The 12917-nt window shown below is 33.9% G+C and overlaps 2 protein-coding genes across 2 annotated transcripts; one reads left to right on the top strand and one right to left on the bottom strand.

Moving 5' to 3' along the window:
• The first annotated feature begins 280 nt into the window (after positions 1-280).
• Positions 281-2494, top strand: LOC111386009 (E3 ubiquitin-protein ligase SINAT3-like). Its single transcript, XM_023010441.1, has 2 exons — positions 281-982; positions 1804-2494. The coding sequence occupies exons 1-2, from the start codon at positions 548-550 to the stop codon at positions 2164-2166; spliced, it is 798 nt and encodes a 265-aa protein (XP_022866209.1). The 5' UTR covers positions 281-547; the 3' UTR covers positions 2167-2494.
• A 4886-nt stretch (positions 2495-7380) lies between these two features.
• On the bottom strand, positions 7381-11914 carry LOC111386002 (zinc finger MYM-type protein 1-like). The gene is made up of 4 exons (XM_023010433.1): positions 11124-11914; positions 10926-10997; positions 9238-9316; positions 7381-9042 (listed from the first exon to the last, which is right to left on the bottom strand). The coding sequence occupies exon 4, from the start codon at positions 9004-9006 to the stop codon at positions 7402-7404; it is 1605 nt and encodes a 534-aa protein (XP_022866201.1). The 5' UTR covers positions 9007-9042; positions 9238-9316; positions 10926-10997; positions 11124-11914; the 3' UTR covers positions 7381-7401.
• Between the last annotated feature and the right edge of the window lie 1003 nt (positions 11915-12917).

The following is a 12917-nucleotide window of genomic DNA, read 5'->3' as shown; positions in this document are numbered from 1 at the left end:
ACACTGTAACGTAGATTATCTCCTCTTCAAAATTTAATTCGCTTTGGGACTCAGGCCTGAGATTGCATTTCTGCTAATGTAAATGATAATTCAAATGATCACTTGGGAATATATATGATGGTCAAATTGCTTGGTGATTAAAAACAAAAGAACTGGACATGGATGTGGATGTGGATGTGGATTTTGGGTGTGATGATGCAAGAAATTCCCAGTTGTCTGATGAGATGATAAATCCAAATGCTTCTAAATTTTTTTAATTATTTATTTATTTATTATTATTAATATATTATTATTTTTTTTTTTATAGAATACATCGCACACTTTTGGTGAGATTTTCCTTTAGTCTCTCTTTCACGAAATACCGCATTTTCTCATTCATTTTGGACTTGGGCTAGCTATAATATTTTTTTGAGGATGTCTGTCCAAGTTTCTGGATGGAACAAAAGCGCATATTCCTTTCAATTTGTGAATTAGCAGAGTAACTGCATAATCCTTAAGAAGAAGTGCTCATTGCTTCGATTATTGTTGTTGTGCATTTGTTTCATTAATGAGATTCAGGAGTCGTTTAACATCATGTTCTGTTTTTAAACTGCAGTGCCACAATGGGCATACACTCTGTTCCACGTGTAAAGCAAGGGTTCACAACCGATGTCCTACTTGTAGACAAGAACTTGGTGATATAAGATGTTTAGTGCTAGAAAAGGTGGCTGAATCACTTGAAATTCCTTGCAAGTTTCGCTCCTTAGGATGCCCTGGAATCTTCCCTTATTACAGTAAGTTGAAACACGAGGCAGTTTGTAATTTTAGGCCTTACAACTGCCCATATGCTGGATCGGAGTGCTCTGTTGCCGGGGATATTCAGTACCTGGTTGATCACTTGAAAGATGATCACAAGGTGGACATGCATACTGGGAGCACATTTAATCACCGCTATGTTAAATCAAATCCTCGGGATGTAGAGAATGCCACTTGGATGCTGACTGTGAGTATTTACATTTTATTTCCTTTTATTTCAATTAACTATTGTTTCTGTTCTTGAAATAATGCTCTCAAACAATGATGATCTTTCAAGAACATTAATAGTGATGCTCTTTTTAAGGCTCATAGCAGTCAATGGTTCACCAAACAATTATCTTTAGATTTGCATTGAAATTTAATTGAGATTTTTGTCAAACTTTTCGGGCAACCTATAAAAAGTTCTTGATGCTGCGGAATGTGCAGAATAACGAATAGTACTGTCAAAAATTTGTTGCTTCAATTGCATATAGAGAATTCAATGCAAAACATAGTGATTATTCAAATTTAAAAAATCCAACCAACACAAAGAACCCGAATTGCTCGATTTCTTAAAACCACACAACATTAAAAATAAACTTCAGTGATATTGTGAACTGAACCCCTAAACTACCAATAATATCATCACATCTAATGGCAAGAATTAAAAATGTAAACATAAATAAAAAAGAAAGGACCATCTGTGTGCCTAGCCACAGCCAACCTGCGATGATGTGCCCGTCTCACATTTCTCACGTCTTGTGCCTCTTTGGATGTCCCAACAGTTGATAAATACCCGAATCCTGACTCCATTATTATGGAAAAGGATGCTAGTGATATGTCTAACAGCGTGAGCTGTTTTGACATGAATTTGAATAATGGACTTCATTCAAACTGTTTAACTAAAGTTATTTTTAGTTTCCTTTCAGTTTCTGCTAGTATAGCATTTGATTAGTGTTCTAAAGCTCGAAAATAAATTTACTCTGAAAATAATTTTGTGTCCGCTGAATGACTGTCTTTCCTTTTTAGGTTTTCAATTGTTTTGGTCAGTATTTTTGTCTTCATTTCGAAGCATTTCAACTGGGCACAGCTCCTGTTTACATGGCTTTCCTCCGATTCATGGGAGATGAGATAGAGGCTCGAAACTATAGTTACAGCTTGGAAGTTGGTGGAAATGGTCGGAAACTTATATGGGAAGGCACCCCCCGGAGCATCAGGGATAGTCACATAGAAGTTCGAGACAGCCATGATGGCCTTATTATTCAAAGTAACATGGCACTTTTTTTCTCAGGAGGAGACAAGAAAGAGCTTAAGCTTCGTGTAACAGGACGAATATGGAAGGAACAGACAAACCCAGATGGTGGAGCGTGCATTCCCAATCTCCGCAGTTAAGACCGTTCGAGTATATCAACATTCTGGAAAATGCGTACATGTCTCTGGTCGATTTTTTGGATCATTTACAAGCTTACCCTTCCGCTTTTGCTTATATTGTAAGATCAACGCCTTGTACCGTGGAAGCTGGTGTCACTTTATGCTTGTATCTTTAACTTGCTACCCTTTTACACAAGCGGTCATCCTCTCGAGCAATATGTAGAGGCAGGTTTATGCTGTATTCAGTCCTACTATTTTCTTTATTTTGAAAGTGTTAATTATTCCAAACTTCAATATGTATCAGTGTGTGATATTCGTTGCAAACAAAATCAAAAGTAAATTCAGCTTCTTTTTTTAGTTAAAAAAATGTATTTTTTGGCGTAACTGACTTTCTTTTTGTACTGTTTATCACCGGCTCTTTGGATTCCTGGAGTTTTAGGAACTCCACAATCAAAATAGATTCTCCAGTTTCCTCAATCAAAAAAGATCCTTAATTTTTCTCTACAATTGCACATTTTCCCGACTATTACACAGCCACATGAAAAACCAAGAAAAATCTTTCAAGATTCACCCCACTCAAAAACATATTTTTTTGCAAATCCGGTCTGGACAGAAGTTGAAAGCCTTGTAAGAATGCCCTCCCGATAAGGAAGAGGGGGAAAATGTTGCCATTTGTCACGATCAGTTTCACGAGGTGTTGGAAATACAGATCGAATCAAAGAATCACTGGCACCTTTGGCACCCTTCGTTTTGCCAACAAAGAAGTCCTTTGCTAGGGAGGCCAATTCTCCGTTGCACGATGCATAGCTCACCGTCTTGGGGGGGAAAAATGGGAGACCATTACTGGCTTTGTTTAAGATGCAAAGCAATTTCCATTGATTGTGAACTGAAGGACTAGATGGGATCATGATGCAATTGACATTTACCAGTAATATAAATATACATGATAGTGGTAGAGAAGGGCCCTAATTTGCCCAAAGTCCCTGCCATAAAGCAACATGATGAGAAGCTATTCCTCTTTAAACAAAATGATCTTAACCTTTCACATCACATGTCATTTCGAAGTCATACTACAAAAATCACCCGAAGATATAACTCACTACACAAGAACGGGTGCACCACTCTCATTTCAATAAATTGATATTTTTGGATATTGACAATTACGGTGAAGTCAAGTAATCTCAAAAAAGATTTAAACATCTTGATGAGTCGTGACGAAATTAAGGACACTCGTAACATCCCATATCTAGAAGTAGGAACAGTGAAGTAGGAACTGAGAGGGAATTGGTAGGATGGAAATTCAGTTTTGGGGGATGAAAATTTATGATTTATTCCACTACGACTAAGATTTTGATGAATTTTAAAAATTTCAAATTCTAATAAATTTCGTTGATTTGAAAAATTTTCACAAAATTTATAAAAATCTTATTGAAAGTGATGAAATTTCAAAATAATATGTTACATATATTTTTTAAGCTTGAAATTCATCCAAATCTTTTATAATTCCTTTGTTAGTGATTATAAATTCATGAATTGTACAAGATACCTAAATTTTAAAGAATTTCATTGAAATTCATTAAAATCTCATCTCAGTTGGAAGCGCCTAAATTTTAATAGATTTCATTAAAATTCATTACAATCACAACCGGGAACACTTGAGTTTAGAAGAATTTTTTAAAACTATTGAAATCTCAATTAAGAACACCCCAAATTCGTAAAGTCTTGACTTTTTTTTTAAGGACTAAAACATGGTAATTGGCTAATTAAAACCCATCCAAAACATGGTAATTGACTAAAGAAGTCTTGATTTATTATTATTATTATTATTATTATTAATTTAAAGTTTTTTACTTTATGCATCATCCAAAATGGGTATTTCAATTTTTGCATCCCTTGATTGCGAGACAGGTTTATGTTGGTGACCCGATAGTTCCCTGTTTTCCTTACCATTTAGCCTCTTATTTTTGTCCACGACAGTCCAGGATTCGTGTGCTGCGCCGTCTCCTTATCAACAGAAGCACTTGGCGCTTCTATTCTTTGCAACCAAGTGTTGTGTCGCCAAAACTTTGGCTCATGCTTCTAAACTTGTTGCTCTCAAGATTTACCTCTTGGCAATTTCATATGAACGGACTGAACTAATTATTTAGACGCATCCACCTCAACAAGAACACGAGCATAAGATAATCTACCTTTTGTTGATGTTAGTTTATCCGTCGAAATTAGCTTACCAACTTTAGATACAGTTTTACCCAAAGCATTTGGGTTCCAACCATCTAAAGGTAATCTCGATAAATTAATCCAAATCGGCAAGGAGCTAATCTTGCTATGATCGAACTCAAAACACTTGGGCATGACTTTCAACATTAGAGGTCTTCCAAAAACAAAATAAGGACCCTTATCCGACACATTTGACCTGGCAGCTTTAGTAAGTGTTATGCCCCATATTCAATCAATTTTGGACATAAACACCTCTATTATATGTTAATGCATTTATTTTGACAAGATCTATTATTTATTTAAATTACTATTCTATTTATATTAAATGGCAGAGTCTGTAGATTTAAGTTTTAGTAATATGTTAATCACAAGGAGTTGTAATTGTAAGATACAAATTAAAATATGAATAAATATTAAATCATTCGTGGTCATAAGTAAAATATGTTAATACTATTCTATTTATATTAAATGGCAAAGTCTGTAGATTTAAGTTTTAGTGATATGTTAATCACAAAGAGTTGTAATTGTAAGATACAAATTAAAATATGACTAAATCTTAAATCATCCGTGATCGTAAGTAATAGCGAGATATGAATATTGTTATCACGGATGGACTATCATGTGTAGTATTTTTTATTTGTGAAATAAATAGCTAATCTCACAAGTTAAAGTGTAGTGATACTTAAATGGACACATGAATGTTTTGTTATAGAACAAAACATTGGATGCCCATTGGGGAAATTTCACGTGGATAATCATCTAAGTGTTAGTGATTAATCTCTAATATTTAGTAGGGGAATTAGTCATTCGACTTGAAATCATCATAGTGTCCCACATGAGGATAGTCATACTTTGATGATATTGGATATTGCTCTGCCAAAAAATCGCTAATACAACATCTTTCGAGTATGTCAAGAATCATATGAAAGTTGTGAATGATCAATAAATAATTTATCACTCTTAAATAGTAAGAAATTGTAATTTACATTTCATTCAGTTTAGGTGATAGAGAAATCCTTGGTCAATTTGTACTTATAAGTCGAAATGGAGTTTTCGACTTACGTTTACTTAATATTGAAATAAAAGATATAATCGATAATTAAGATTGATACATATACATATTTCGTAATTGATTGGATCATATTAACAAAGTGATTATAGTTTCACAGTAAACGAACAAGTTTGATTTTGTCATACTATATGACATATCTCGTCACATGTATTTTCCCGACACATTGCTAGATGTCAACTTGGGTGACGAATGTGAATTAGTGATAACATTTTAATTTATTGATTTTGATTGAACCAAATTTAATTAATTGAATTAATTAAATATTAGACCGAATTAAGTTTAAAAGATGGGTCAAGTCCGCTTAAACTTATAGTAATATGTTGCTAGGGTTTGGAAATTTGTGGGGAATATAATTCATATTTTTGCCATCACAAGAAAAGAAAGACCCTAGTTTTCCCAATCTTGTTTTCCGTGTGAATTTTTATTGGAAACTAGACAATTGTGAATTACAGATCAGAAGTGTTTTTCAAGGAATTCATCAAAAGGTATAATTCTTTATCACTTTTTTTCCTAAAAATAAAGAAGATCCTTGATGGGAATTGAAATCTATTTTATTTCCTGCTATGCATGATTAAGCCCCTGTTTGATCCCCATTAAATTACATTCTATTACATTCTATTTTTCTATCTCCTATTTTCAAGCACACAATCTTCCATAAAATAATATTACACGTAAATCAAAAAAATTTCTTTTTTTTTTTCAACCATTCATTTTTTCAACAAAACACTATTCCCCCCATTTTCATTACCAAAAATGGGTGCCAAATAGGGGCTAAGTAAATTCTCAATAGTTTCATCATCAAATATAAAGATCAACCAACCATTATCATGTACAAAATAGTGGTACTTCATTGCCCAAGAATCACACATATGAACTAGCAGAGCCGGTCCTGTGTTTGAGGGGCCCTGAGGCGAATGATGAAAATTAGACCCCCCATCGACAAAATTCAAAGGTGTATTATGCGACTTATTGCTACCTTAAAAAACTAACATTAAAACAACAACGAAATATATCATAGAAACGATTATATTATAAATCATCAAACCAAAAATTTCAAACAATTAGTTAAATACTATTCGTCTTACTGTTTTAGAGGCAAAAACGTCAATCAAATCTGAATAACTTAGCTGCTTAACCATTTCTTTTTCTATTGATAACATAGCCAACCCGTTTAATCTTTCTTGTGACATAGTTGATCGGAGATAAGTCTTGATCAACTTCAATTTCGAGAAACTTCTTTCCGCAGATGCAACTGTAACGGGTACGGTTAACAAAATTTTGTAAGCAATATAAGCATTTGGAAAACAAACATCCAATGTCTTCAAATAGTGTAGCACTTCAATTGCTCTTGTTGCTTCATTTGGTAAATAAATCTTCAAGACTTGTAATTCCAAACATAAATCATCTCCACTGATATCCGAAAGCCCATCATGTTCAAGATATTTCTCAAGATTCATACAAGAGTTCAACAAACTTGACAAAGTTGCACTCCTTAACCTCTTCAAATTAAACAAAAATCCAAATATATCATCATATAGTTTGAATTGTTCAAATCGAGTCCTCAGAGAAGATAGAGCTTGATCAATTATAAAAACAAAGTACTCAACTCTAAATGATTCTTCTGCTGATTGCTTTACCTCATTATTACAGTTTTCATCAAATTATTTTTTTCTTCGAATTATGCGTTTTTTTGTAAATACAACTTCAATTCCCATTTCATTTGCCTTTTTTGTCGCTTCATCTTTAGCAATGACAAATCCAATTTCTCTATAATCTTCAAGAAATGAAACAAGTCCTTGCAATAGGTCGATAGCATGATCAATGTCCATGGATTCAGTTTGAAGAAATTTACTCACAATATTGACTGCATGCAACAACCTATACCAGATTATCATGCCAAGCAAGAACTCAAAATCCTGAAGTTCATGTGTTGCCAACGACTCGGCTTCACTCTTTACTTTAGGATCTTAGTTAGTTTCTACCAAATCAAGTAATGCTTCTCTTATCTGTGCAGTTTGCTCCATTATAGGCTTCACACTCTCAACATGACTTTCCCAACGTGTTTGTGACAACGGCTTTACTGTCAACCCTTTTACATTATCTTTAAAAATTTGCCATCGCTTGGTAGAAGATGAAAACAAAGTGTAGATGCGATGTATCACTCCAAAGAACGATACAGCTTTGGAACAACAATTCACCATATCACATAACGCTAGATTTAGACTATGAGCGCCACATGGAGTATAGAAAGCTCGGGGATTCATTTCAAGTACTCTTCTTTGCACACCTTTGTACTTCCCGCTCATGTTAGATCCATTATCATACCCTTGCCCTCTAATGTCATCAATATCCAGATCGAATTTGATCAAAGCTTTTTGAAGCTCGGTTGTCAGTCCAAGTCCTGTTGTGTCATCTACCTTCAAAAATTCAAGCCAATGTTCTTCAACTGTAGGTAAGTTTGCCGAATCATCTACAAATCGTACTATTAACGACATCTGCTCCTCATGACTTGCATCTGGAGTACAATCAAGTATAACTGCAAAATATTTTGCATGTTTAACTTTCTTGACAATTGCATTTCTCACCTCATTAGCTAACAACTGTATCAACTCATTTTGAATTTTTTTGCCAAGATACGTGTATTGAATCTCTTTTGCATTAGCCTGCCGAAGGTGCTCTTTCATTATTGGATCAAATTCACTAACCATTTCCACCATTTGTAAAAACAGACCATTGTTTTCAACATTTAGCCTCTCATCATTTCCTCGAAATGGCAAGGTGTTTTTGGCGAGTCTTTTTACAATAGCGATTATCCTTGTTAGTACATGCCTCCAATGTTCTCTTTCCACATCGATCAACAATTCAACGCTTTTATCAATTGTAGTTTTTGTTCGAAGCCTATTTTCCAATTCAATCCAGCTAGTCATGCAACATAAATGCTCTTCATTTCCTTCATGACTTTTAATAGACTGATGCAAATTATACCAATCTTTGAATCCATCGTTACCAAGTTGGCCAACTCTGGTAGCGTTTTTGGCTGTTTTAAACAACTTACAACAAAAGCAAAAGATCCTGTCCATAGATATTGAATAGACTAGCCATCTTCTATCAATTGTTTGCCCATTTCGTAGCAATCGCTTATATTGTGAAGAATCAAAATGCCTATTTGTACAATCTTTCGGAAACGAGATATCATCAACTCTTTTTGGACCCCTTTCAACCAAGTAATCCCTTGTTCTCTGATCAATAATTTTCCAATTCCCGGGATCATCCAAATTTAGAGAAGAGCATCCCTCTTCTTCCTTGTCATCTACTTCATTAATACATGTATGTTTCATCACCTCTTCTTCCTTATCATCTACTACAACATAGGCAGGTTGACTCACTTCTTTATCCTTATCATCTACTTCATTAACACATGCAGGTTGAATCTCTACTTCATCCTCATTCAACGTATTCATATTGTTGCTTTTAAAGTACTTGCCAATATCCTCTGCTTGACTTTGAATTAATGAAATCTCAGTTCGTTTCCTTTTTCTCTTTTGAGCACCAGACTCATATTTAGGAGGCATGGTGTATGAGTCTATATCTGATGCTCAATGATTAACCTAAAAAACACATACAAAATATCTCAAATCATCACACAGTTAGAGTTTTCAATATAGTTATTATGTGCGCCTGTGCAATTGTTGATCCTCTAATAGTCAATCATATAAGCCGACCAGGCCACAATTATATAAGCCGACAAGGCTTCAAACATTTTCAATTTCTTCAATAACAAGTTAAGGCAAGCCATTACTTACCTGACAAGTAGAATTTTGACGAAAACTTTGGAGTTACACTTTCAAGAATTCCACTGTCACAAGCTCACAACTCCCGACCCTGAAACAAAAATTTCACATCAAACGCACCCCTAAGTAAGATAAATACATTAATAAGGAAGGATGAGGATGAGAGAGTGCAGGAAAGAAGGGAGGATGAGAAATAACTCCTCCAAGGATAGGTACAAAAATATTTTATTCATAAAAAGACCTTAGATGGCAAAATATTTTAGATTAACACTACAAGTAACCGACTGTATAATTACCATTATTTTCCAAGTTCTACGAATATAGACATCATTTAACTGGATCATTAATGTCATAGCGCATATTCAAATCAAAATTTTCTGTCTTTAGGGTGATAAGTGTTGAGTGAAGGTGGAACTTTATGAAATTTGAAGATGAACAGAATCTGTTTTTCAATTTCTATTGTTCCAACTTACTTTCTGTACCCTTGATCTCATATCGCAATTCCCAAACTTTTACCACACTTATATAATACTCGCACGTAAATATGTTATTAAATCACAAGTAATTTATTTACAACCTGAAAATCAATCCCTTTTATTTAACACCAAATCGTGCATTTTTATTATGATCATTTATATACTTCTAACACAAATATAAAAGCATTCATATTAATAACTAAAAGTTATACTCAAAGAATTATCCAAAATCAAAGATTGAATAGGCAAAATCTAGCAACTATGCAATTCCCGTTCTCAGTTATTTCACTCAATATACCTCTACTAATTTTCTCTCTTTTGCCATAATAACATCCCAAACAAACTTGAAACATAATATCAAGCAATTTCAAATTCTTAAGAGATTGTAACACCTTCAAAAACAATGAAAACAACCTTCAAAACCATGAACTAAAAAACTCACCTATAAATTTAGTTTTCAGCTTCTTGTTTCTACTTCTCTTTGTTTCCTTTGCTTTCTCTTTCACTTGGGGATAACTTGAAGGTTAGATATTAGGAGGTATATAAAGAGTCTTAAATGGTTAGGGCCATATCCTTGCTTAAAGATTTAAGAAGATATTGCACACAACCAAGTTAACAAGCATGATGTGTGTTAAAGCAGGATGTTGCTTGATGCAGCAAAATTTGACTTTTCCCTTATCATATTTGGAGACATATGTGACTTATAAGATATATATCTATCTATCCTGTATGAAGTACTAAGAGGTTAGGAGACTTGATGGAGGCCTTAAGGTTAAAGGAATTGGATATTAAGATGACAAGTCACCAAGCATTAAGAATTCAATTAAAATCAGATTTTTGTACCTATCCTTGGAGGAGTTATATAGCTTAAAAGAACTCAGCTATACTGCGGAATGCTCATCACGACAATCTGCAGGTTTAAATTAGTTTAAGACTTGCTATGAAGTCATCCCAGCATAGTTATATAATACATTAATACTTTCCATAACAAGAATAAAAGTTATATAAATCATAGCAAATAAATACACACAAAAAATGTAAATAAATCATAGCAAATAAATACGCTCAATAGTCAATACAAACAGATTCTATCTATATACATATACTGATAGTGAGATAGTCTTATATACATACAAAAAATGTAAATAAATACACGTGATTAGTGATTACATTACATGAACTGATGAACATGGTGATAAGGTGATTAAGTGATTTGAGTCTTACCTCAACCGCTAGGGCTACGCCGTTGAACTCGGAAGCGGAAGGAGAATAGGAGATGTCCAGACTCCAGTCGAGCTGTCGAAGCGTAGACAGTAGATTATATCAGTATATAATATATATGTATAGTGTATAGTATACATTTGTATTATGATCGCCGAGAGTTGAGAGAGACAGAGAGTCCGAGAGAGACATTAGAGATACCTAGGGTTGAAGCCTTGAAGGTTGAACTTGGAAGCTGAAGAAGGATTCAAGGAGATTCGAGTAAATTGTCGAGAGTGGCGACGGAAGGGTTTTCGATTTTGCCGGTTGCCAATCCGATTTGGGGGAAAACGGGAATCAATTGACATTTGGGGGAAATTGAGTGTGGATAGTGGATCGGGTTTAGTGGATTTTTTTTTTCGTTTTTAGAGTATGCAGCCCGCAGCCCAGGCCCCCTTGGATTTTGGGCCTGAGGCGCAGGTCTCATCCGCCTGGCCTCAGGACCGGGCCTGTGAACTAGTGTAGTTTTACTTGGAAACTATCCAGCAAAATATCCTATTAAGCAATACCCCCAAACTGTTTTGACGTCGTCTATGTCTTGCTAATCTAAAATGACTTCGTCGTGACGATCATCAAAACTTTGAAGTTTCGTACTTACATCTTACTTTCTGTTATCCTTGAAGAGATTAACCTAGGAAGGTTTCAACATATTAGGCTATTTTCCTTGGACAAAAAACATCATTCTAAGGTTTTGCAGCCGATTCCACAGATGCCGTGTCTTCCTCTTCAAATTTTGTGGCTTCTTTTTTAGATTCTATGTCTTCTTCTTCAAATTCTGTCTTGCTCTTCAAGTGTTGGAGAAACACTTGAATTCCAGCACTTGAAGAAGAAAGTGTTTCCATCAATTTTACCTTGTGATGGATAAATCATTTGGGTTGTGAAACTATCTCCATCCCCATACCAAAATTTGCACCAAATAAAAATTCATCTCTAACTTATTACATCAAAAGTTACACCAGATAAATAGTGTTTAATAATTTTCTTTATTTTTCAGATTCTTAACAATTTATTTATCTCAAAAATTATTTATTTATTACTTAAAATATTAAATAAATAATTACATTTAGTTAACAAAAATATTGAATTCATTAATAATTTTAAAAAAAGTAGTACAATTAATAAAAATACAATAACTAAGAAAATATTAAATCATAATACTAAAAGAGTGTAATACATTTCGAATCTCGAAATAGTAGTTAATTAAATGATTAGAATTTTGGGGGTGTTTGAAAGTCATTCTTATATAAAAATGCATTTTAGAATAGTAAATTAATATGAAATGTGTGATTGAAAAATAAGAATTTTTATTTATTTAAGTGTAATATTATTTTAATAAAGAATGTATGATTCAAAAGAAGAGAGAAAAAAAGAATTTTGAAAAAAAATAACTACCAAATAGGACCTTATTAAAAATGCACATACTAATAATGATGATGATAATAATAATATTATTATTATATAATTAAATTTAAAATTAAAATTTATTGTATAACAAATGAACAAATATTCCCTTAAAAAACGGGTGCAAAGTGGAAGAGAATGGTAAAAATGTATTTAACCATTTTAGTGTCAAATGGTGCAATGGATTGGAGGAAATTTGTACAAAAAAATTTGGTGCAATGGGGATGGAGTTGTAAATGAGCCTTAGCTGGATCTGCAAACTGCTGCCTTTTCATTGAGCTGAACCTTTTTCAAATTTTAAGCATCATCTTTAGGGGACAAGACTTGGGATGAAGGGGCATTCCCACGTTAAGCTGCAACGAGCAGGCTGGAACAAGCTGACACTTGACTGGAAACCTTGAGTTCTAGTTATTCGATTTTCCAGCTAGGAACAAGATAAGAACAGTTGGCCAGAACTACACTGAATCGTCTGCAAGAAGAAGAAACCTAGGCGAGGAGGCAGAAATGTGACCCCAAGTTGAAATACTTGAGCAAAACTGAGCAAACTCGATCCAC

Source organism: Olea europaea, chromosome 3 (assembly GCF_002742605.1).
Source record: "Olea europaea var. sylvestris chromosome 3, O_europaea_v1, whole genome shotgun sequence".
Lineage (NCBI taxonomy): Eukaryota > Viridiplantae > Streptophyta > Magnoliopsida > Lamiales > Oleaceae > Olea > Olea europaea.
Note: the sequence above shows the minus strand (reverse complement) of the source record. Positions and strands in the feature narration are given on the sequence as shown.